Source organism: Bipolaris sorokiniana (genome assembly GCF_000338995.1).
Source record: "Bipolaris sorokiniana ND90Pr unplaced genomic scaffold COCSAscaffold_9, whole genome shotgun sequence".
Lineage (NCBI taxonomy): Eukaryota > Fungi > Ascomycota > Dothideomycetes > Pleosporales > Pleosporaceae > Bipolaris > Bipolaris sorokiniana.
In genome coordinates this window covers 1,034,904-1,057,198 of record NW_006911903.1, presented here as the reverse complement: position 1 = coordinate 1,057,198, position 22,295 = coordinate 1,034,904, and the positions used below count along the sequence as shown (strand labels likewise).

Genomic DNA, 22,295 nt, shown 5'->3' with positions numbered 1-22,295 from the left:
GATTGAAAACTTAGTATTCTAGCTAAAAACATCTGATCTTACAGCTGACCAAGATTGTCCCCTCCTAAATCTTACTCTTCCTTTGGGGAGAACCTATTTGTATTAAGCAAAAATGAATAAGCCTGTAACGCCTCGAACTCGCCTATACTAACTTTAGAGGTTTGTAATAGAGGCCTAGAAGGCTATTACACCAGAAATACTAATGCGAAGCTATAACAGCTGCGGAAGGTGGCCATGGTTGATATTAAAATCAACTGAGTAACCTAATCAGGATCGGATCAGCTCCTTGGCTGCTGCCCCCACATTAAATACCTTGGTGCCTGTATGTACAGGGCTCATTCGGCAGATGGACTCGGAGTTCAATAAGACGCCCGGTAAGGCGTGCGTAATTTATGTATAAATCGGACTAGATCGCTTCATGACATCGCATGCAGAAACAGAAGCACCTTTCACTATGCTCACAGACATCTTCACTCGCGCGCTGAGTCAATACTTGCCTCTGGCTTTTGTGTTGTCTGTGTTCATTTACCTAGCCCGCAACTACTATAATCGAGAGTTGAACAAGTATCCAGGGCCGCTGGCGTGCGCTTTCACCGACTGGTACAGGTTTTTCAAGGCATGGCAAAGACGACCTGAACAGTGGCATATAGATTTGCATAGCAAGCATGGGGATATCGTTCGCCTTGGGCCAAACTGCTTGTCCTTTGCCAATCCGAAATCTGTCAAAGCTATATACGCTTTGGGTAAAGGCTTCACCAAGGTACAGTCATCTTGCTATTCTGTCTGATCTATCCTCTCATGCTAAATCCTGGCTAGTCAGACTTTTACCCCGTACAGATGGCAACCTCAAAGGAAGGAAAGAAGCTACCAACACTATTCAGCACCCAGTCGGAAGAATATCACTCCCAGTTGAAGCGCAGCGTTAATAGCGTCTTTTCCATGTCAGCCCAGATGCAGTATGAGCCTATCTTCGACTCTGTGAATGACGTGTTTCTCCATCAGACACAGGAACGATTTTCGAATACTGGTAAATATTGCGATTTCTACCAGTGGCTTCAATTCTATACTTTCGACGTTATTGGTGAACTAGTTTACTCCAAAAGGCATGGCTTTTTGGAGAGTAACTATGATATTGAGGGGATCGTCAAGGGAAACTCCGCCCTATTCGACTATGCTGCCGTGGTACGTTAGATATCATATTGCTTTTATGTACCGAACTAACAACAGCAAAAAGGTGGGACAGATTCCTGTTCTAGACAAGTTATGGAAAAAGAATCCAATCAAACTGCTTGCAGCTAGGTACGGACTGATCGACTCTTCGTATCCTGTCGCAAGCTTTGCGAGGGCCCGCCTGGCTGAACGACATCCTTCTGGGACGGTCTTCTCGAAAGAAAATCTTGCTTGGCAAAGAAACGATACGAATATGCCACAGGACTTCCTCTCCAAGTTCATCCAGGCCAAACATGACAGGCCGGACTTTTTCAACGATCAACTTGTAGTCACCATGTGCGTCTCTATGGCCTTTGCTGGATCCGAGCCTGCAGCCGTATCAATGAGTGGTGTTTTCGCCTCGCTTCTGAGAAACCCCAGATGCTTGGAAAAGGTTTATGAAGAACTTGATCACAAAGCATTGCAAGGTCACTTCAAAGACAATGCAACAGGAACAGTCACGTGGCAAGAGAGTCAGGAACTTCCCTACCTTGATGCCTGCATCAAAGAAGCATTTCGCCTCCACCCCGCCCCAGGATTGCCGTTCGAGAGAGTTGTTCCACCAGAGGGAGCGATGATCGACGGTCAGTTTATCAAAGGAGGAACAATTGTCGGGTGCAATGCATGGGTTATCCATCGCCGGACAGAGATTTTCGGAGATGACCTTGATGATTTCGTGCCAGAGCGCTGGCTTGTGGACCCATCCAAAGACCGAGAGGCAGAAATCGCTCGAATCAAAGAGATGGATTACTACATTATGAGTTTTGGTAAAGGGCCACGCGTGTGCCTTGGAAAACACATTGGCATGATGGAAGTTTACAAGCTCATTCCAGCAGTTCTTCGAAGATTCGAGGTGAGTAAAAACGTTTCCTGCGTTGTCCCACGCCAATGACTAATTTACCCCACTCAAGCTTGAATTGGAAGAAGGGTCTCGTGAAGTTCGTTTCCGCAACGGCTGGTTTGTTAGACCAGTAGAACTCAAGGTAAAGTTTACAGACCGGAAACTAGTTAAACCAGCATAAAGATCTATCTTTAATAGTCGAACACGACATGATGATCCCATGGCCAAATACCTCATCCGTCCCACTTTCGTACTTAGTAAGGAAATAGTTCGCCTTTCCCTTTATTTTTGATATAGCGGAACTCCTCCATCTCGCTAGAAAGTCACGATCATCGCAGGGCGTTAGTCACAGCGGGGCAACAAATTATTTGGGTAAACTGATTTTATCCTTAGCAACGTCTGTTGACCGTCAACGCCCCACCCACCCCAAAATCACTAAGGGCCTGTTGGGTTCAGCATTTTGCGTTTTACTAGCTAAATTTGGGCTGCTTTTCTAAAACACGGTTAAGAACGCTTTCATGTTCAGTGAAAGACGCGTTTGTAAAGCATTAACCTTTACTGCGTTTTGTTAGCGTAACGCTAATATACTTACTTTACCCTTACTCTTCATTCTATTTAAAAAAAAATGACAAAATGCGATTTTAAAACGCTCTTCTGTGAGCTCCAGCTGGATCTCGAGGCTGCGATTGGTGATGTGACTACCATGTCTGGTAGTTTTGGTGGACCAGCTACATCACTTGGTACCGAGTGATGAGCTACTTCACCAGCTGTCTATATCTGGATAAGTCCAGCCGCAATGCTAGCCAGGCCCCCTCTTGCCAAACCTCTATACACAAATTAGTATCAAAAACGTAACCGCAAAATGCGTAACCGAACAGGGCCCTACGGTGGCTTGTTACGTCTCGAACCTCACATGGTTGTTCGTCCGGTCCGTATTCTCCAAGCTGCAAGGATGGTCTCCACGCTCGTCGGGCAGAGTGGTCGCGAGTACAGCCTCCAAAAAGTGCTCCAACGGCACCCCAAGAAGCCCGAACTTAGCGTCTGTCTTGCGCTGTGAGTTTCCGAAACTCCGCACGCATCTATCGAAACTACGTGGAACTAACTAGCATTTTTCTTCTTCTAGTTATGGCAAGACGCCTTACGCCGTAAAGCCCGTTTCCGAATCCATCTTGGGGCATCTACAAAAGTTCAAAGCCGGGTTTAAAACCCATCCCCATCTTCGCAATCCTATTGACAAGATCGAAAAAAGAGACCATTCTTGTCTACGAATTCTTCAAAACCGATTTGCTCGCATTGGTAGAGAATTATCCTCCACTTCCGTTGACAGCGAGGAAGAGGATGTTGTTAGAGACCGGGAAAATACTTGCTGACATGCATGAGAGAAACTGAATCCACCTGGGTACAAAACTGCCTGCATGTCCCAGCTTCAACAAAAGCTTTTTTTGCTAATTTGAACTATAGATGTGAAACCAGAAGATATCTTCCTGAATTGGTACGTGGATTCGAGCGACGAATTTCACCTTGGGAAAATAGTCTTGGGCGATATGGACTGCGCGTTGAAATTAAAGGGCGACAAACTACTGAGCTACAAGATTGGAAACATCATATGGCGTAAGTCTGGAAGGACAGCTAGGAAGAGGCGCAGGAAAGCCTTCCAAAGTCTTCTCCTTTACTCTTTTGGTAAGTCTTCTGCTTGGTTAGACCTGCAAAAGCTTATTAATTGCCCGATCCAAGTGTCTCTACGTCATCACGGGCGGCGGGGGTGCAGTCATTGAACTTCGACTTCGCAGAGTTCGACTTGGAGCCTGAGGTGATAGTTTTTGTTCAAAATACTTATGACTTTTGGCCCGCTACCAGGTGCACTTGTACAGCATGTCGATGATGCGAAGACTGGCGAGATTCTGACTGGTTTATGGCAGGCAGTGAAGGAGAACGAGTTCCGTAACCTCACTGACGAAGCAAAGAGGTTGATCTTGAGGATGACCAATCTCGATCCAGCTAAGAGAGCAACGATGTCAGAGATTGTAAAGGACGATTATTGGGTCGAGGATGAAAATTCTTGAGGGATGGTTGGCGTGAGCTGCACGTACGGGGTCAATGACTAAACAAATGCACTCATGGAAGCGTATCATTTGTGAAATGTTATATATATTGGAAAAGTGATGACATGAAGAACCATAATGGCAAAGTATTCAAGGGAGAAGAGAAAAGGGGGCATCAGGCTGCAAAATGCAGCAAGGCAAGAACAAGTCTAGTAGCCTTTACTTGATGTTGGCAATGGCAGCGGTCCAGGCAGGGTCGCGTGTAGGGTCGGCGGGCGTCTCGACGCATTCGCTCAAGAACTTGTTCCAACCGTCCTTGGTCGCAGCAGCAAGGCCGGCGCGTACTTCAGCGCTGCACACTGTGCTGACAAACCAGGCTGCACTGCCGAAGCTCTTCTCATCGTCGCTGTTGACAAGTGCAAGCACGGCTACCAAACCGGCGTCACCTCCTGCAGCCTTGGCCTTTGCAACAGCATCTGCGCCAGCGACACTGGTGGCGTACTGCTCGACGTAGTTTGGCATAGCCATCACTAGAAAGATAGGTGGTTAGTACGTGTGTTGTTGGATTTGGCATAGTGGTGTTACTTACTCCTTGTTCCCTGGCCGGGGCGACCGGGGAAGTGGTTCTTTTTGTACTTGAAATCGCCGCTCTCGAATAGTTCATAGGCAATGATTGCGGCCTGTTCTCCTTTTGAGGTGATCTTGTAGGTCTTGAATGCCTTGCTCAATGCAGCGGCGGCCTTTGAGGCATCTGCACACTCGTCCGGGAAGTCTGCACCTGCGCAGGATTCGGTCTTGGGTGCGATGGCGATCAGCGTGGCCGCAGTCAGGGCTGCAGGTCCGGCAGCTGGGGCGCGATCCGGGCAGTCAGGCAGGGGTGCGGCAAGGGCGCCAAGGGCGAAAGCGCCCGCACAGAAAAGGTTCTTCTTGAAGCCCATGTTGTTGATGATGGTGGTGTTGAAAATAAATTCTTGGTGGTCGTAGTGGAAACCGGGTATGAATAAATAGGCAACGGTAGAGAGTGTGCGGTTGAATGTTCTGTTATGTAGAAAAAAAAAGAATGGAATACAATGTTTCTTAACAGAATAGACGTGAATGGTCTGTTCTTCTGCCCCGCAGAAAATGAATGGCTAAATAAAGAATCAAGGATGGACAATGAGGCAGTGTGATGAGGAAGCAAACGCCCAAGATATAGGGCGGTGCACACTGTGGCCTCGTTCTTTCAGGCGTCCTACTCCATGTGCCCTTCAGGAGTTGTGTAAGCGTAGCCACCGATCAACGAGCCGCCACCGCCAATCATTTCCCTCAGGCGCGATGAAGACGCACGTGACTAGGCGTTGTGGGCTGGTGATTGGATGAGTGCAGCTCAGCTGGTGGTCGTGTTTCGAAACGTGAAACAGACGGCGACAAGCCCTTTGCCAATGCCATTCAACAACCGTCAAAATCGACTCTAGCACCACTACAAGTAAAATTGCAAGGCCATTGTGCAACATAGGGCATCCTGTTCAGGTCCAGGGCACAATGCATGGCTGGCTGGCAGCGGGGCATAATTGCAGCGTGCTGACCAGCCCTTGATGTTGTCTCAGGCGGCCTGATCTGGCTGGACGCGGGCGCACGTGCTACTGAGCCACCTGCAAGCCACTAACCTGACGCCCTGCGCCTTGCGCGCCTTCTCTCTTTTGGAGCGCCAAGTCCATGCGCGACAGCTGCGTGGTTACTAATGTGTTAAGCCTCGCTCACCTGTCTAGAGCTGTGTCGGCGTCGGTATCTTTGGTCAGCGGCCCGCGGCTCACCGAAGCTTAGTATTACTCCTGCCCTAACTAACTAGCCAGCTCTTACTTATGTCGGCAGCTGCCTGTTGTGCATAGTTCGTGACATCATTAAGCCGTGCCGCGGCTTACCCCACCAAATGCTCTCCAATGTCTTGCCTCTCATGACCGTCCAGCGCCCGCAATTGACACCCTCACACTTTGGAGCTTCTTCTTCTTCTCACCAGCTCAACACCCTCAAAGCACCGCCAAGATGCCCGTAGAAACCAAATTCGACCCCAAGGACATGCAGTTCAGGCGCCTGGGCCCTGCCGGCCTCAAGGTGTCTGTCCTGTCCCTTGGCGGTTGGCTGACGTATGGAGGAACCCAGAAGGGCTCCATCGTCAAGGACTGCATGGAGGAAGCCTGGAACCACGGAATCAACTTCTTCGACACTGCCGAGGTCTATGCAGCTGGAGAGTGTGAAATTGAAATGGGCAAGGCCTTCAAGGAGCTGCAATGGCCGCGTGACGAGTATGTCTTGTCAACAAAGGTAGCGCCATCTGCAACCCCATTCCATGGTTCAGACTGACATGTCTGATTGACAGATATTTTTTGGAACACGGAGGCAGGAGCCCAACACCAGGCAGGTGGACCCCATCCCGTGTTGCTTCTTGGCTAACCAGTGTGTAGGGGTCTGTCTAAGAAGCACATTGTCGAGGGGTTGAAGAGCTCTCTGAAGCGACTTGACCACTCCTACGTCGACATTGTCTTTGCTCATCGCTTCGACCCCGAGTATGCAACGACACGCCTTTTTCGTCACGTGCGTTTGCTAATGTGCTTCTTCTAGTGTACCGATGAAGGAGATAGTCGAGGCTTTCACTCAGACGATCAACATGAACTTGGCCTACTACTGGGGCACTTCTGAGTGGTCTGCAGAGCAGATTCAAGAGGCGTGCGACATAGCAGAGAAGTATCACCTCATTGCACCAGTCGTCGAGCAGCCCCAGTACAACGCCTTCCATCGTGAAAGGTTCGAGAAGGAGTACGCTCCGTTGTACAAGAAGTACCAATACGGTACCACCATCTGGAGCCCTCTGGCAAGTGGCATGCTTACGGGCAAGTACAATGACGGTATCCCCGAGGACAGCCGCTTCGCAACCAACTCCGACTTCTTCAAGAAGACGATTGAGGAACTCAAGAGTGAAGAGGGACAGGCCAAGATCAAGAAGGTCAAGGAGCTCACCAAGATTGCGGAGAGGCTTGGAGGCACGACGACGCAACTGGCGCTTGCCTGGGCTGCAAGCAACCCCAACGTTAGCACCGTCATTCTTGGAGCATCGAAGCCCGAACAGATCAAAGACAACTGTGGCGCCATGAAGCTGCTGCCCAAGTTGACTCCGGACGTCTTGGAGGAGATTGAGAAGATCCTTGCCAACAAGCCGTAGGTAGTAAAATGATACTAGCCTAGTCTCAGAGTCATGTTCTCGTGCTTGATGAAGTGTCATAGTCAATATCAGGTCAGGCCAAGACCGAATAGATAGAAATATGCACGTAACCTTGCCACCTCTCACACACACTCACACAAATAGCAAAGTTACCATGAAGACGGACCCGAGGCAGAGAGTTGAGTGCTGCATCCACAGCAGGCAAGTAGCATGTCCCAAGTGTTTCAGGGGTGTCTATAGCGGCCAAGACTAGTTGCTCTTGTATGACGGCTACTCTGACAAGCGAACCCATGGTCACGGCCTTTGGTGGGTAGTGTAGGGTAGGGTAGATGTGTTTGGGACGTGATGGTTTCCTTGGTGCCGTGCCGCGGGGATGCATGTGGCCATGGCCATGACCATGGCAGGGCGCCACCTGGACACAGAGGGCGAGGACGGGTTAGCTCGAGCCCCTATGCATGCAATGTACACTACATGGAGGGCAGCGCCGTACCTGGACAGTGACGATGCACTAGACATCAGTCGAGACGGGGCGGGTGGCTCACGACCATGCCCGCGGGGGCATGGGCTGATGGCTCGGCCAGACGCTGCTGTCGGCTTGTCGCCGTGCATTGGCCGCTTCGTCTTCCAAATCCATGGGCGGGCCTGTGCCCTCGCGCCGATCAGCTTGGGTGGGTAGCGCATTGCTGGTGCGGGCGAATTGGTACTAAACTACCGTCGACATCGCACCGCAAGTGTAAGAGTTGTTCTCAGCCGTCGTCGCCCAGAGATCCCCCGTCCTCTGCTGTGCTACACCAGCTTCTCCGCGCCTGCGACGCCAAGAGCACGTCGCACGTCTCAATTGCCTCAGTCGCTACTCGCCCACGCCCACGCCCACAACCGCTCCACCTCGTGGCTAGAGTACAGTCCGCCGCGCCCTCCATCGTCGGCTGTGCGCCTCAGCAGCATCCGGAAGCCAGCGGGAAGCCTTGGGCGCGTGTGCCCAAATACCAGACAGCAGCGCCTTGGGTGCGAGCCTGACCTTTGTGGACGCCGTCTGCCGTCGCAAGCAGTATCTGACGACTGTGTGTATGTTTTGGATGTGCACAGGGATTGCGTGTGGGCTGACAGACGTCGACAACTAGTGTGCCTCTACTCTCCACACCACCCACGCTCCTCCGCCAAAAGCGTCAAGCAGCCTTCGGACCGCTCGCAGACAGATACTCTTGGATTCGCCGTTGCCAAACTGCACCTGGTGCTGATCCATGCAGCACACATAGCATGGCCGCCACCATCAAGACCGACCCCTCGGTCGGTGACTCGAGTCATCCAAACGGGAGTGGTAAGTTTGCCTTTTTTTTCCCCTCCCTTCTGCCTTCATCTGGTGCGGCGCGCTTTAATAAGACCCTCCTCTTTGACGTTGGTTGTGTTTTGTCTCCGCTTCGCGTCTCCTGTATCCTGTTCTTGGCATGTGGACCCTCGGCCTCGTGATTGGCCGCCTATGCTTCGATTCCCTTTCCATCTATACTACACACCTTAAGCGGGAGCTGCAGAGACAGATTGAGTCTCGGTCAAGCCCACCATTCCCACGTCGGCATAAGCGTCCAGTCGAGCCTCACGGCTGTCCTATGTGCCGGCCATTGACAACGATGCATGAACGGCAAGCCACTCGACGAACTTTTACCTGCCTCAGTTGGATACGAGGCTTCGAGGACGCTACATATACATGGCCATACTACGCTTCCCTTCCCCGCATCCCAGCTCGGTACACATACGCATACAGAACGCCTACAGAACGCTTGTCCTTGTTTTTATTTCCTTCATCAACTTTTAATCTATAGACGCAATGTCGCATCAGCGCTTTATGTCCTGGCCTAATGCACACATGCTAACCATGGCGCCCACCTACCCTCCTGCCGGCGCTGCAACCGACTATCCTTCTCCTGCTGCCTCCCGTCGACCTTCTGAATGTTTGTCAGAGATGAGCATGGGAAGCATGGGAGGCAGTAGGAGAGGTAGCTTGGCTGCTTTCGCGCCGGACGTGGAGAGTACAGGGCAATGGCAATCCATAGGCAGTGAATCAAAGAGTCCTCTAGCCCAGTTTGGCTTCTTCAAGAGCTTAACCGACAAGAAGACAACCCGAGGTCCGTCCATGTCTGTCTGGTTCCACTCATAATTGCTAATTAAACAAGATGGACAACCACCAAAGAGAAGGGGTCCCAAGCCCGACAGCAAGCCTGCCTTGACACGGAGACAAGAGCTAAATCGTCAGGCGCAAAGGTAATCTCGGCAAAGCCATGCGCAACCTCAATTACATGCTGACTTGTTTGCAAGAACACATCGTGAGAGAAAAGAGCTGTATATCAAGGCTCTCGAACAGGAGGTCATTCGTCTCAAAGACACATTTGCCGCTACTTCGCGTGAACGTGACGCCTATGCTGAGGAGAACAGACGGCTCCGAGAGCTGCTCATGGCGCATGGCATCACCTTTGACCTTTCGGGTCGGCCCTCCAACGGCATGGCCCAAGTTGGGAGCTCCACTTACGGAAGTTCGACAGGCAGCGTGTCAGGCTATGGACCAGGCTCAGCCTCTACTGGCTATACCTCACCACCAACACGCGGTTCGGCATCTCACGATGGCATGAGCGGTCAGCCCTTGACTCTGCAGCATCAAGCCCAGCAGCAGCACCATCACCAGCCTCAAGGACTGGACTATGACCAGATTGGCATAGACTTCGTTTTAACGTACGACCGAACGCCCTATCTTTCTCCTCCACCCCAGCAGTAATGCGTTTACGTCTTTTCTGCCTTATTTCTTTCAACTCTCGTACGTTTCTCTTTGATCTTGACAAGATATGCTCTGACAAGTCGTTTCGGACAGGCTCGAGCGACCTTGTATGGACCACATGCAGTTCCTGATGGTACGCGCCCATGATGCCGATGAGAACATCAGCGGCCACGCGCTCATGGCCACGGCACCTCCTGATGCGCACATCACAAACTGTCCCGAGGAGAAGTATCCTCACCAGATGCCCGACGTCAACATGCCGGATCTGATGAAGCTCCTGGATTTGAGCAATCGTCTACCCCTTGACGGGGAGATTACGCCCATCATGGTTTGGGCAAAGATCCTCCAGCACGACAGACTGCGGGATCTATCCAAAGAGGACTTCGAGCTCATCAAGGGAGAGCTCCTCGCCAAAGTCCGCTGCTACGGGTAAGTTACGAGTACCGAGTATCTGCTAGTCCCTACTAATGCTTGGTAGATTTGGTGCCGTCCTCGAGGAGTTTGAACTCAGAGATGCGCTCACGACTGTCCTTGCTGGCAAATTCTCAAATGGGTCTCCACCTATCGGATAATGTCTATTCACGAGAAACAAGAAGCAGTATTTATATGTTTTCGGGTAATAAGTAATGATGTTGAAGTGGAGATTAGCAATGCAAGCCATGTTTTCGCAAAACAAATGATGTAGTTTGAACGGTGACGCGTCGGAGACTTTCTTGTGCATGTGGCGGGCTATTTTTGAGTCAGGGTCCAAGCCAGACCCCGCGCCAACGAGGGGCTCGCGCTCGACACCTCGACCCTCGAGCATACCTTACTCGTGAAACACACAATTGCTGCCACTTGTTCCATGCTTGCATAAAGCTGCGTAGTGCTATTTAATCTCCCCTCGTTACGTTCTCTGCCTTCCACATAACCGCATTCTGTACATTAGAGCTGTCCATACTGCATCAACCCCAGCAGAGCTCCAGCCATGACCGAACTCAGCGTTTACGACAATGACCCAACCATATACCTCTTCACATCCCTGACCGCCGGGTCTTCGCACATCATCACTGCTACCTCGCGAATCGAGACAATTCTCAGAGCGAACAAGATCCCATTTAAAGGGGTAGATACAGCTACTGACGAGCTAGCCAAGAAGCTGTTCCAGCGGAGAGCAAGTGGAAAGAAGTTGCCCCTGATAGTTAAGGAGGGATATGTGCTAGGTGTAGGTACAATAGACACAATGTAGCCAGTACATAAAGATTAACATTGACATAGGGCATCACTGAGATTGAAGAATGGAACGAATACGACGAGATCAGAGAGGCACTGGGGGTGACCTCAGCCTTCACCCCCTTTCCCGCCAAACCAGGGCCGCCGCCCATGACAGCCTCCGCCAGCACCGCCGCGCCCACATCGCTCAAGAGCGCAGCTGCAAAGGAAGATGCTACCCCGACCCTAAGCCCAGAGACGAATCTTGCGCTTCGAGAGTTGGGTGCTGAGGCAGCAAAGAAGGCAGCTTCATTGAAGCCCACTCCTGGCAATATCAAGACTACAAATCCGTTGCTGGCCGAGAAGACGAATACTCCGACTTCTGCTACGATGCTCAAGAGTCCATTAAAGGAAGAATTGAAGAGTGTTCTTTCGCCCCGGTCCGTCCCCCTACCTGATACGCCAAAGGTTGCGACACCGGCTACACCCAGCGTCGTGGCGGATGCAAAGGAGGATGCAAAGGAGGATACAAAGGAAGATGCAGAGGAAGACGCAAAGGAAGATGTAAAGGAGGAGGCCGAGGCAGAATCGGAGGCGGAAGTGAAGGCCGAGGCAAAAGTTGAGGCAAAAGCTGAGGCGGCAATCGAAGAAGAGACTGAACCAAAGACTGAGGCCAAGGCTGAACCAAAGACTGGGGCAAAAGCCGCGCCAAAGACTGGAGCAAAAACTGTAGCAAAGGCAGGATCAAAGACCGAAGCAAAGACCGAGGCAAAGAAGGGTGTGAAGGCGGTAGTCAAGCCCGCTGCGAGCAAAGATGTCAAGGCCAAGGACACCAAGGCGAAAGATACAAAAGCAAAGGACGTCAAGTCAAAGGATGTCAAACCAAAGGATACCAAGACAAGCACTACAGGCTCTAAAATACCAAAAGCATCATCATCTTCGACGACGACGACGACAACAACAACACGGAAACCTACAACTGGTCTCTTTGGCATCCCAAAGACTGCGCCAAAGTCCAAGCCCAAAGCTGCATCTGCATCTACAAGCAAAACTGCAACCTCTGCATCAACCAGCAGGGCTGCGACCTCGGCATCTGCTAGCAAAGCTGCAGTCAGATCCAAGGACGCAAAGCCAAAGGATGCAAAGACATCGAAAGCAACTGCCGCGAAGAGCATTCCCAAAATATCCGATGTACAGAAACCGGTCCAAACACCTCCTTCCATGCATGATGACGCCAAGAACCCCGCGCTGAGTGCTGGCCCGGTAAGCACTATGCAGAAGGAAGCTAGTAAAGAGGAGGAGGACAAGGAGGGCAGTGACGAAGAAGACGACGACTCTGAAGAAGAAAGCTCTGAGGAGGAAGACGATGAGGCAGACAAATCTGCTGGCACAGGCGCAGCCACAAAGGACGGGGCTGCTCCTGTTGCCGCCTTAACCAAGGAAAGCAGTTCCGAGGAGGAAGACGACAGCGACGAGGAAGAAGCAGAGGGCGAAGCCGCAAAGGGAAAAGCAGCAGTACCAGCAAAGAAGGAGGAAGAAGAAGAAGAAGAAGAAGAAGAAGAAGAAGAAGAAGAAGAAGAGGATGACGACGAAGAAGATAGTGACGATGACGAGGAGGAAAGCAGCGAAGAAGAAGAAGACGAAAAGGAACCCAAGACCCAGGAGCAACCCGCTAAAGCACAGGACAAAGCCGGTGTCAGTGTAAAAGACTAGACTTAGGCGCTGTGTGCTTAAACTCTTGTACCAAAATCCAGAACTACAAGTTTAAATATCGTGAGGTGTGTTGGTACTTACTTGTATATAGCCTTCTTTAGGCTTAGAAGCGCGAGTGTGGAAGACGGGTATATTGACAACAACAAAGTCTTTTTTTTCTTTTTTTTTCTCTTTCTCACTTCGTTTTTCTGTATCTATCTAGCTCTCCTTTAACTACTACCACTACCTCCGTTTTTGTTTTTTTGTTTATCGTTGGAAAATTTTCTGTATGTATTTAATCCAGCTTTTTTTTTCCCCCTCCACTTCTTCCCCAATCGTGGCAGTAGATAGCAAACTTGAGACTGGATTAGAATAACAGGAAATATGAAATAAAGTGTTGAATTAAAAACGCTCCGACTGGGGAATCTACATTATTCTATCTTTTTTTTCTCTCTTCTGGCAGATGCAAAAGTATTGAAAAACGCCTGCCTACGCTCGCTCGATGCTCTTTTTTGCTCGTTGGTATAACTTTAACGTACGTACAGAGAAAAAAAAAGATGGATGTGAAATATCGCGCGAAACATATTTAAGCTAGATTTTTGTCGAGACAACGGTATTTGGTAAGCTTCGACATAAGATGTATGTATGTAAAAAAACAAAATTGCAGGTCGTTCGTTTGTCTGGTAAACCCCATGATCTAAAAGCTCAGCGGTGTGGGAATCGAGAACGATACAAAGAACAAAAAACAAGAAAATTAGAAGACTACCCGCCTTACGCCGCGACATCCAGCCCCGCACTCTTGAGTCCAGAGAGAAACTGCTCTTTGATATCCGCAGTGGCACCACCAGCAGCAGTGTTCTTCTTCTTCTTCTTCTCATCAGGCGGCGACTGCAACTGCTGCATCATCATCATCTCGACAGCCGCCATACCCGCTTCTTCAGCTTTACTCAGCGCCGCCCCGGCGGCCGGCTCATCCTTCTTCTTCCCCTTGGCTTTTGGCGCGCTCTCTTCCTCGCCCTGAACCATCTTATCTAGCTCCAACTTACTAATGCCCAGGGCATAAATCTGCTCTTCGACCGTTCCCTTGGTGACTAGTCTCACAACTTCGACCTCCCTCGTCTGACCAACACGGTGAGCCCGGTTCTCAGCTTGAATATCGTCTTGGGGGTTGAAGCTCGAGTCAAAGATGATGACTTTGTTTGCGCAGGCAAGATTGATGCCTGCGCCGCCGCTCTTGGTGCTGATCATGAAGAGCTGGATGGATTCATCTTGGTAGAAGATGTCCATGAGGGATTGACGTTCTTGAATCGGGGTGGAACCGTCCATGCGCATGAAGTTGATATCGTGGTCGTCGAATACCCAGCCGAGTATGTCCATGACGGAGGTGAATTGGCTGAAGACTAGGGCCCGGTCGCCGTTTTCTTTGTACTTTTTCAGCAGAGCGAGGAGCGCAGTAACTTTGCCCGAGTCCATCCATTCCTGATCTTGGAGCTCGAATTTCTTGAGCGCTCGATACTTGGTGGCGAGTTGGTGGCATTGGTAGTCTTGGTAGAGCTCGAGCTCTTCGTATATAATGTCTGGGTTGCTCTCAGCAAACATGTCTTCTTTGAGACATGCCTTGGACATTTTCCGGATGGTGTTGTTGTCGTAGCGGTGACGGAACAGTAGGGAGTGAATAGCTGCTTGGCGGAGCTTCATCATCACGTTGGCATGATCTTTGACAGCGATGCCCGCAGCTCTGTCCTCGAGGATCTTACGCTGCTTCGCTAACTGCTCGTTGTATAGAGTCCTTTGTGTATCTGTGAGCTCACAGTATTCGACGCGAGAAGTCTTCTTCGGCAGGTGTTTGAGCACCTGAGCCTTCTTCCTCCTTAGAATAAAGGGCATCAACATGGTGCGAGCACGCTGGATACGCTGAGCAGACAACAAAGAGCTGTGCGAATCGCTCTCCATGGTCTTGGCCTTGTGTTTGAACAAGATTTGTAACATCTCTTGGACTTCTTCCTGCTGATCGCCGTAGAACACCTGCGGCATCAAGAACCCAAGAATCGACATGAGTTCTTGGAGACTGTTCTGCAGTGGTGTGCCAGTCAATAGAATCCTGCATTTGGTAGGAATCTTCATCAAGCTCTTGTATCGAATCGTGTTGGCGTTCTTCAACATATGTCCCTCGTCAAAGATGCAGATTTCAGGTCTGCACTTTTTCAGAAAGATGAGATCTTCCTTCCTGAATGTGAGATCGTACGTTGTGATAATTACATCGCACGTTCCCTGTCTGATGTTCTGGTGAATACTCTCTTGGTGCGAGAAACGTTCAGCTTGAGATCCATAGTATGGAGTGAAGTTGATGGAGCTTGAAAAGCGCTCAAACTCACGACACCAGTTCTCCAGAGTCGATCCAGGTACAACAATGAGTGCAGGCTTTCCGCTACCCTCTTCTTTCAGATGCGACAAGAAAGCAATGATTTGGCAGGTTTTTCCTAAACCCATGTCGTCGGCCAGAATGCCAGAGGTCTCAGTTTGCCAGAGAAGATTAAGCCAGTTAAGACCGACGACCTGGTAGTCCTTAAGCTCAATGTCGTCATTCATGATTGAGGGCTGTTTGAGCAGCTTTGTACGGCTGGCTGCTTTGCGTATGCTCTTGGATTCGGTATCGCTGCTATTGCTGCTCTTTGGTGTATGATAGCCGGAATCCCGTGCTGAGTTGGTATCACTATCATCTAGACTCGTAACATCCATTCCTTCCTCAGTAGACGCGCCGAAGATGTCGATTCCCCATCGTGCCATGCCTGCAACCATTGGTTTTCCAAGGGCTTCACATTGTTTGACCACCGAGTCAATGGTCGAGTAGGCGTTCCACATGCCTTCGGTAGATTCTACGAGCCTTGCGCCTGTTGTAATACGCGGCTTGCGAGCCTTCTTCTTGCCTTTCTCGGCCGGTGCAAGGTCTACGTGAATTTTTCGAACAGCATCAAGCGAGGCGAACGGGCGTTCCTTGAATATCTCTTTGATGTCTTCTTCCTTGTGACTCGACAAGTCAACCATGGCCTCCACAGTGCAAGTGTTGAAGAAGTTCAACAAGGCATCGTCGCTGAAGTTGTTCTCTGGAGCTGCGCTTGCCTCTGAGTCGTCATCATTCACAAGCTCTGCATCGATACCCTCATCCTCATCTGAAGAGACCATAATTGGCGCTTGCTTCTTTGGATTTTGTTGCGGTCGTGGTGGAGTGGGTTCTGGTGAGGACGAAAACGCCATCTTCGGCTTGCGATCTCTTCCGCTAACAAGTCTGCCTTTCCGTTTTGGTGCCTCCTTCTCGGGACTGTCAATCACTACAGGACTGTTCTGGGTCGCTCCCAACTTTGAATATTTGTTCTGTAATGATTGCACAGGCTGCTTCAAACCACGCTGTGCGGTCTTCTTTACAGTCGGCATTGACTTGGTTTGGGCCACTCCAAGCTGTGGAGACCGAAGCAACTCGTCTTCAGACTCCTCTTCTGCTAAGTACGAACATGCATCTGAAAATTCGCCCTTCTTCTTAAGTAGTGCTTCGTGTAGCTGCTTCACTGATCGATTAGGATATATAGCCTGCAACCGCTTTATGTTGCGCTGCATGGTAAAGTCGGTTATATCCTCCAAGGTCATGTTTGAGTCTTCAGTCAAATCTACAGGCAGAGCACGAGAAGGTCCTCCTTGCCGCGGGAGGGGCTTTTGTCTCTTCGGTGGCGAACTCGAGGCAGGCCCTTCAGACGGTCGTTTTCGCGACTGGTCACCATTGTATTTGAATCCGGAGAGATCCCAAGTTGGTTTTTGCGGTGTCTCCTCAATTCTCGACGCCATGGAGGCCATCTCGATTTTTGACAGCGGTATATTAGACCTGTACTCGGACTCGTCTTCGTCTGGATCGCGTTCGACAGGGGGATCGTCCGATGTTAAATCGACGATTGGCTTACGGACGGCTTGCGGAGGGAAAAAACTTGTACCAGGAGGTGCCATTGGGTTGCTGTAGCCTCCATACGGCCGTTGCGACTGGGTTGGCGACATGACGGGCGATGAGTATCGCTGAATAGTGGGAGACGAGCGGGGGACTTGCAACTGCGAGGAGGCTGTGTGTTGGATTCGGTTTGCGCGCGGTGTGAGGATTTGTGTGGGCTGCGTGGGTTGCGTGGTATCGGAAGGCGCTGGGAAGAAGGGCGAGTGTTCAGCGAGAATTTGCGTAGGCTGAGTGACGTAAGGATCTTGTTGATCGTCGTCGTCGCTATGCGAAGTAGCGCGTGATCCGACAGGAGGAGGTGATGAAGAGACTATAGGGTCGCGACGGTACATTGTGTGACAGTGCTGCAGTACCGAGTCGGGTTGAAGGGGGCCAAAGCACTGTCGTCGACTTGGCCGCCTCGCGTGTAGTTACGGAAGAAGACGACGGGTTGGCGACTAGGGTTCAACAGGACAAAATTAAGACAAAGGATAATGCACTATAAACCGGCCGACATGGCGCTGTAAGTACGCGTGTGCTATGCAGAAGAGCAAGGAGGGAAAAGAGGATAATTAAAAACCAGTGGCGGCGATCGCCAGAAACATGACTACGCGTGAAGAAAGCACTCAACGCGTTGGGGAGAATCTGGGCGCTTGGACCTCCAGTGTGCCCATTACGTTACTGCTTTTGGCTGTGCCAGGGCCAGTCGCTTGCATACTTACATACATAATTGACACCACACAACGCTACTTACATACACCACCAACATGACGACCAGAAGAAATGTCGGCGAAGGCAAGTCCTCCCTTGAGTACGATGGGAAGAGTGCACCAGGACCATCAAACATTTCACCGGCGGTGCCAACGTGAGTTGTCTTGGATGCTGTGCACGTTACACTGGCTCATGCCGACAGGTCCGTTATTTGGAAATTGATGAGTTTCACTTTTGCCATGATCACTTTGCCCATTGGCACCTACTTCTTTACCGTCAACTTCGTCTTTCAGGGTAAGCACTTGGACATGCGTCCAAAGGGGTTGCTGACTCTGTCCAGGCAACGCAACATACGCCGGTGGTCTTGCAGCACTCATGGCGAATGTTGTATTGATTGCATACATCGTTATGGCGTTTAGGGACGACCAAGAGGAAATGCGGGAAGAGGCAGAGAAGTCGAAGAAGACAATGTAGCATCTTGTTGTTTGCTTTGAGCAATAGGGAGGCGCTAAGCGGCAAACCATCAACGTCGAGTTTTCTGCGCCGAGTTTCGTTTTGGACTTTCAACATCTTTGTTTGCAATTCCATGTTTAGTTCCAATCTTGGGCAATTGATCTCAAGAGGAGTAACCTGTTAGTTCCAAAGAAAATAAAAGTCTTGGCGCGTAGTGCAGCTGTCTCAAATCGTAGCTATTTGATATGAGATTCGATGGCCAAACAGAGCTCCTGGAGATGATCGTAAACGCTCTCTAATTGCTGTGACATATCTTGATGTAGGCTGCAGTATTCTAGAGTACACATGTAGTTGGTGCCAGACAGGCCGAGTGGCCAGTGGCAGGCCTGTGTGCTAGCGCGGGGTACGGGCTTTCGCTTTTCCTTAGCGGCGTAATCTTGGCAGCCCACCTCGAGCAATTTCGTGTGCAGCGGCCACCAAGTGTGAGTGACAGCAGAACCACGACTCGACAACATGGCTCCAGCATCCCTTCTGGACCTCGTGTCCGCGCTCCCCGATACCCAAGCATGGGGTCCCACAGTATCCAACGAGACGATGCTCGATGGCGTGCCCTTTGCGCCCTACTCCAAAGCCGACAAACTGGGTCGCATGGCCGACTGGACTGAGGGCAAAGACCGTGAGCGCGGAGGACGCCAGCAGTATGGCAACCGCAACTACCGGGGTACGTTGGTATTTGGGCCGAGAAAGAGGATTACGAGAGGCTAATCAAGTTCCACAGACCAGCAAGTGTACGGTGCAAACCAACAGACCAACCCCTTCGCCATCCAGGCTGCCGAGGAGGAGGCGACCTTCTCCGTTGTCGACAACACACGAACATCGGCCCGAGGACGAGGCTTCGGACGTGGCGGCGGCACTGTTTTCCGTGGACGGGGTGGTGCGCGTGGCGGACAAGCGCAACGGGGAGGACGGGGCACCTTCCAGCGTGTTGGCGGCCGTGGCGGACAGCAGTATGACAACCGCGGTGGCCGTGGTGGAAGAGGAGGACGCCGCTTCGGCTGGAGGGACGACAAACCCCAGCGTAACCGCGATGCCTCTGTGCAGGTCAAGCCCGAGTGGAGCGTCATGGAGGAGATTGACTTCTCTCGCCTCAGCAAGCTCAATCTCGACACCCACGAGGGCGAGGACATTGACAAATACGGCTTCCTCTACTACTACGATCGCAGTTACGACAAGCAGCCCGGTGCTAAGACTTCCGAACGCAGACTCAACGTCCTCGACCGTGCCGCCTACAATGTCACTACTTCCAGTGACCCTGTTCTGCAGGAGCTTGCCGATAAAGACGAGGCTACTGTCTTTGCTACCGACAACATTCTTTCAATGCTCATGTGCGCTACCAAGTCTGTCTACTCATGGGATTTGGTCTTCACCAAGAGGGACAACAAAGTCTTCATTGATAAGCGCGATGGATCAAGTCTGGACATGGTCACTGTCAACGAGAACGCTGCAGATGCGCCGCTCGAGATTTCCGAGGGCAACAAGGACTCGATCAACAGCCCAGGCGCTTTGATGCTCGAAGCCACACACATCAATAACGTCTTCCCCCTCCAGGTCGTTACCGAATCAGAGACTAACAAGGTCAACATGCCCCACGAGCACCCCTTCTACAACGAGGAGGTCGAGACCGACCCGCCAGCGTCCAAGGCATACAGGTACCGCCGATTCGACCTGTCCCTGGACAAGGATGAGGAGCCGCTGCACCTGATTGTCCGAACCGAGCTTGACGCTGTTGTCAAGAACAACATCAACGGCGAGGACCAATATCTGACCATCAAGGCGCTCAACGAATTCGACAACAAGGCTCAAGGAGCCGGCGGAGCTTTGGATTGGAGGACCAAGCTTGCAAGCCAGAGAGGTGCTGTCCTTGCTACTGAAATGAAGAACAACTCTTGCAAGCTTGCTCGATGGACTGTGCAGAGTATCCTCGCCAAGGCTGACACTATGAAGCTCGGGTATGTTTAACAATTGTTCCTGCCGAGAAATTGCTAACATAAGTCTAGATTCGTATCTCGAGCCAACCCCAAGAACAACAATGATCACGTCATCCTCGGTGTGCTCACTAACAAGCCCCGCGACTTCGCCGCCCAGATGGCGCTCAACCTCAACAACGGATGGGCTATCGTCCGTACCATTGTCGACATGGTCCTTCGCATGGACGATGGCAAGTACGTTCTTGTCAAGGACCCCAACAAGTCTCTTCTCCGCTTGTACTCTGTCCCTCTCAACACCTTCGACGAGGAGGAAATCGAGGAGCTGCAGGCGCCGACTGAAGATAACGATGAGTAGAGTTGTGTCGAGCAAGTGGACAATGTTTCTTTTCTTTCCAGCGATATCCGTAGGGTTGGGTCTATGACTACATGCATGATGGACGATATGTCATTGAATGACAGTACTCAACGCGCGTTGTCTTTATGGTACGAGAAAGTACATGCGTTTTTTTCAATGTGAGACAAATTGTCACCTAATTGGTCAAGCGTTGTTGTCTTGAGAATTACGATTCGATAGATGGGGGCGTGCACAGGCCATGGCTGCCAAGCTACCCCAGTCCTCACGCCTGCACCTCCTTTCACTTGCATTTTCGATGTAAACTACACGTTCTGGATTATCCATCGCGTGTGCCACATGGATTGAGTAGCAACAATATTATCATGGCTATACGACTGTATCAACTACATCCGGTCGACCTCAGCCATGATTGATGAACTGTTGGTTCACATCTCTGCCCCAACTACGCGACAAAGCGACCAACTCTACCAGTCTTTGGCCGATGCCTATCTTACATTTGAGGCAGATGTATCTCATCGGGGAAGTTCTCGACAGGTTGATCTTGTAAATCAATCTGCCCCGTCTAGGCTGAATGATGTTACAGCTCCAGATCAAGGGAGTTCATTCCGAGGCACCGCGGACACTTCTAACTTATCTATGAGCAAAGATTCTTACGGCAGCTTCCCATCACATTTATCTGTGGATGAACTCAAGAATCATGAAAATGCTACTGTTCGGTCTGATGATCATGCAGTCAAAGATGATTCACCGCTCATGTTCGGTCGACTTGCTCAATCAGAGCATGCATACCGCGATGGGAAATACCGAAGAAGCCTCAGGTCGAGCTCCACCAAGGGAAATCTGCTAGTGCAAGAGGTTCCAGGTACTCCAGCCGATGTCGACCTGGGCTTTGTTGAGAACACGCAACTGGCTACTGAAGTTCTTCACAGTCAACTACAGGAGAGTTATCTGAAGAACTATGACGACACACCTGCAAGTGATACGGATGAAGAACGGACTCAAGATAGTACCATCGAAGCGTTAGTCACAGCAACACCTGATACGAAGAGAGACTTTCCAGAACGTCGACGAAGTATGCGCTTGAAAGCGGCGAGTAGCGTAGCAGAGACACCTATGCCTACTCCGAAGCTGTCTGCAAACCCCGATGCTATTGCAACATCCCAGAGGCCTGTCAGTCCAGACGATGCTTTAATCCCATCATCACCGGCATCATGGCATACAACATGCGAGGAAAAAGGCCCTGAAGACAGCAGTCAAGTCGCGCCACCTATAGATTTCTCCAGACTTCAAATCGACGTCTATCCACCAGAACCCAAGATATCAACAGCACGACCGGGTACTCTGCCTTCTCAAATCACTCCACAACTAGCAGCGCTCAAGCAGCAAAATCCGAAGCGTTTCAAGCCAATCAGGATAGTGAAGAAGCCGAAACCCGATGATCGTGGGTACTGGTTAATCAGCTGTTCGCACTGGAGCGCACAGCTTCAGCAGGCATTTTGGAACAATATCTGTGAGCAAGTCACAAGTGGAAAACTCGGCTGGGGCGTGATGCTCTACCGAGAAGGTCGCACCTCTCGCTCATTGGGCCAAGTCAAGTTGTACTGCTGGGGAGAGATTGTAGAGCATACATGGTTGGTCTTGTGGCTTTGCTCTAAGGGGAAAGTATCTGGTTCGGGACTGGAATGGATTGACGCTGATGGAGATGCGGTGTTCTTAATGTCCTGATTACTTGCATAAATAGTGGTGAGGGTGCTAGGGTATTAGATAGGTTGGACAGCGACCAATTTAGTGAAGGACCCATCACATGCATGCGCTCATGTCGCGCAGGCAATTAAAGTCGCTCTGCAGCTAAATAATTGCCCCCCGCATTGCTCATTGCTGCC

At 50.8% G+C, this 22,295-nt stretch overlaps 10 protein-coding genes across 10 annotated transcripts; 8 read left to right on the top strand and 2 right to left on the bottom strand.

Moving 5' to 3' along the window:
- The first annotated feature begins 451 nt into the window (after positions 1–451).
- COCSADRAFT_359304 (uncharacterized protein) lies at positions 452–2,298 on the top strand. The gene is made up of 4 exons (XM_007703161.1): positions 452–582; positions 817–1,182; positions 1,235–2,062; positions 2,121–2,298. The coding sequence occupies exons 2-4, from the start codon at positions 838–840 to the stop codon at positions 2,229–2,231; spliced, it is 1,284 nt and encodes a 427-aa protein (XP_007701351.1). The 5' UTR covers positions 452–582; positions 817–837; the 3' UTR covers positions 2,232–2,298.
- A 614-nt stretch (positions 2,299–2,912) lies between these two features.
- Positions 2,913–4,113, top strand: COCSADRAFT_161625 (uncharacterized protein; the record flags this gene model as incomplete). The annotated part of the gene is made up of 4 exons (XM_007703160.1): positions 2,913–3,103; positions 3,174–3,346; positions 3,512–3,730; positions 3,908–4,113. The coding sequence occupies 4 exons, from the start codon at positions 2,913–2,915 to the stop codon at positions 4,111–4,113; spliced, it is 789 nt and encodes a 262-aa protein (XP_007701350.1).
- A 99-nt stretch (positions 4,114–4,212) lies between these two features.
- COCSADRAFT_337537 (uncharacterized protein) lies at positions 4,213–5,138 on the bottom strand. Its single transcript, XM_007703159.1, has 2 exons — positions 4,682–5,138; positions 4,213–4,622 (listed from the first exon to the last, which is right to left on the bottom strand). The coding sequence occupies exons 1-2, from the start codon at positions 5,028–5,030 to the stop codon at positions 4,312–4,314; spliced, it is 660 nt and encodes a 219-aa protein (XP_007701349.1). The 5' UTR covers positions 5,031–5,138; the 3' UTR covers positions 4,213–4,311.
- A 727-nt stretch (positions 5,139–5,865) lies between these two features.
- COCSADRAFT_37968 (uncharacterized protein) lies at positions 5,866–7,425 on the top strand. Its single transcript, XM_007702849.1, has 4 exons — positions 5,866–6,393; positions 6,449–6,486; positions 6,534–6,635; positions 6,691–7,425. The coding sequence occupies exons 1-4, from the start codon at positions 6,115–6,117 to the stop codon at positions 7,286–7,288; spliced, it is 1,017 nt and encodes a 338-aa protein (XP_007701039.1). The 5' UTR covers positions 5,866–6,114; the 3' UTR covers positions 7,289–7,425.
- A 1,733-nt stretch (positions 7,426–9,158) lies between these two features.
- COCSADRAFT_93076 (uncharacterized protein) lies at positions 9,159–10,624 on the top strand (the record flags this gene model as incomplete). The annotated part of the gene is made up of 5 exons (XM_007703158.1): positions 9,159–9,408; positions 9,457–9,544; positions 9,599–10,009; positions 10,146–10,481; positions 10,531–10,624. The coding sequence occupies 5 exons, from the start codon at positions 9,159–9,161 to the stop codon at positions 10,622–10,624; spliced, it is 1,179 nt and encodes a 392-aa protein (XP_007701348.1).
- Positions 10,625–10,842: 218 nt separating this feature from the next.
- On the top strand, positions 10,843–13,097 carry COCSADRAFT_37967 (uncharacterized protein). The gene is made up of 2 exons (XM_007702848.1): positions 10,843–11,256; positions 11,310–13,097. Exons 1-2 carry the CDS (start codon positions 11,020–11,022, stop codon positions 12,954–12,956), a joined length of 1,884 nt encoding a protein of 627 aa, XP_007701038.1. The 5' UTR covers positions 10,843–11,019; the 3' UTR covers positions 12,957–13,097.
- A 609-nt stretch (positions 13,098–13,706) lies between these two features.
- On the bottom strand, positions 13,707–17,258 carry COCSADRAFT_92547 (uncharacterized protein; the record flags this gene model as incomplete). Its single annotated transcript, XM_007703157.1, has 2 exons — positions 13,707–15,036; positions 15,181–17,258. 2 exons carry the CDS (start codon positions 17,256–17,258, stop codon positions 13,707–13,709), a joined length of 3,408 nt encoding a protein of 1,135 aa, XP_007701347.1.
- A 364-nt stretch (positions 17,259–17,622) lies between these two features.
- On the top strand, positions 17,623–18,347 carry COCSADRAFT_145233 (uncharacterized protein). Its single transcript, XM_007703156.1, has 3 exons — positions 17,623–17,770; positions 17,819–17,910; positions 17,957–18,347. Exons 1-3 carry the CDS (start codon positions 17,673–17,675, stop codon positions 18,088–18,090), a joined length of 324 nt encoding a protein of 107 aa, XP_007701346.1. The 5' UTR covers positions 17,623–17,672; the 3' UTR covers positions 18,091–18,347.
- A 183-nt stretch (positions 18,348–18,530) lies between these two features.
- Positions 18,531–20,615, top strand: COCSADRAFT_337466 (uncharacterized protein). The gene is made up of 3 exons (XM_007703155.1): positions 18,531–18,790; positions 18,848–20,078; positions 20,127–20,615. Exons 1-3 carry the CDS (start codon positions 18,583–18,585, stop codon positions 20,410–20,412), a joined length of 1,725 nt encoding a protein of 574 aa, XP_007701345.1. The 5' UTR covers positions 18,531–18,582; the 3' UTR covers positions 20,413–20,615.
- Positions 20,616–22,279, top strand: COCSADRAFT_337467 (uncharacterized protein). Its single transcript, XM_007703154.1, has one exon. The coding sequence runs from the start codon at positions 20,818–20,820 to the stop codon at positions 22,135–22,137; it is 1,320 nt and encodes a 439-aa protein (XP_007701344.1). The 5' UTR covers positions 20,616–20,817; the 3' UTR covers positions 22,138–22,279.
- The last annotated feature ends 16 nt before the right edge of the window (positions 22,280–22,295 follow it).

Bases quoted from the DNA above. Each gene is read 5' to 3' on its own strand.
- COCSADRAFT_337466 (XM_007703155.1), top strand. From the start codon at position 18,583: ATGGCTCCAGCATCCCTTCTGGACCTCGTGTCCGCGCTCCCCGATACC. The intron at 18,791-18,847 runs GTACGTTGGTAT...CAAGTTCCACAG, and splicing joins TGGCAACCGCAACTACCGGG to ACCAGCAAGTGTACGGTGCA. The intron at 20,079-20,126 runs GTATGTTTAACA...ACATAAGTCTAG, and splicing joins GCTGACACTATGAAGCTCGG to ATTCGTATCTCGAGCCAACC.
- COCSADRAFT_359304 (XM_007703161.1), top strand. From the start codon at position 838: ATGGCAACCTCAAAGGAAGGAAAGAAGCTACCAACACTATTCAGCACC. The intron at 1,183-1,234 runs GTACGTTAGATA...AACAGCAAAAAG, and splicing joins TATTCGACTATGCTGCCGTG to GTGGGACAGATTCCTGTTCT. The intron at 2,063-2,120 runs GTGAGTAAAAAC...ACCCCACTCAAG, and splicing joins CAGTTCTTCGAAGATTCGAG to CTTGAATTGGAAGAAGGGTC.
- COCSADRAFT_337537 (XM_007703159.1), bottom strand. From the start codon at position 5,030: ATGGGCTTCAAGAAGAACCTTTTCTGTGCGGGCGCTTTCGCCCTTGGC. The intron at 4,623-4,681 runs GTAAGTAACACC...CTATCTTTCTAG, and splicing joins CCCCGGCCAGGGAACAAGGA to TGATGGCTATGCCAAACTAC.
- COCSADRAFT_337467 (XM_007703154.1), top strand. From the start codon at position 20,818: ATGATTGATGAACTGTTGGTTCACATCTCTGCCCCAACTACGCGACAA.
- COCSADRAFT_145233 (XM_007703156.1), top strand. From the start codon at position 17,673: ATGACGACCAGAAGAAATGTCGGCGAAGGCAAGTCCTCCCTTGAGTAC. The intron at 17,771-17,818 runs GTGAGTTGTCTT...TCATGCCGACAG, and splicing joins ATTTCACCGGCGGTGCCAAC to GTCCGTTATTTGGAAATTGA. The intron at 17,911-17,956 runs GTAAGCACTTGG...GACTCTGTCCAG, and splicing joins CGTCAACTTCGTCTTTCAGG to GCAACGCAACATACGCCGGT.
- COCSADRAFT_37967 (XM_007702848.1), top strand. From the start codon at position 11,020: ATGACCGAACTCAGCGTTTACGACAATGACCCAACCATATACCTCTTC. The intron at 11,257-11,309 runs GTAGGTACAATA...ACATTGACATAG, and splicing joins AGGAGGGATATGTGCTAGGT to GGCATCACTGAGATTGAAGA.
- COCSADRAFT_37968 (XM_007702849.1), top strand. From the start codon at position 6,115: ATGCCCGTAGAAACCAAATTCGACCCCAAGGACATGCAGTTCAGGCGC. The intron at 6,394-6,448 runs GTAGCGCCATCT...TCTGATTGACAG, and splicing joins AGTATGTCTTGTCAACAAAG to ATATTTTTTGGAACACGGAG. The intron at 6,636-6,690 runs GTATGCAACGAC...TGCTTCTTCTAG, and splicing joins GCTCATCGCTTCGACCCCGA to TGTACCGATGAAGGAGATAG.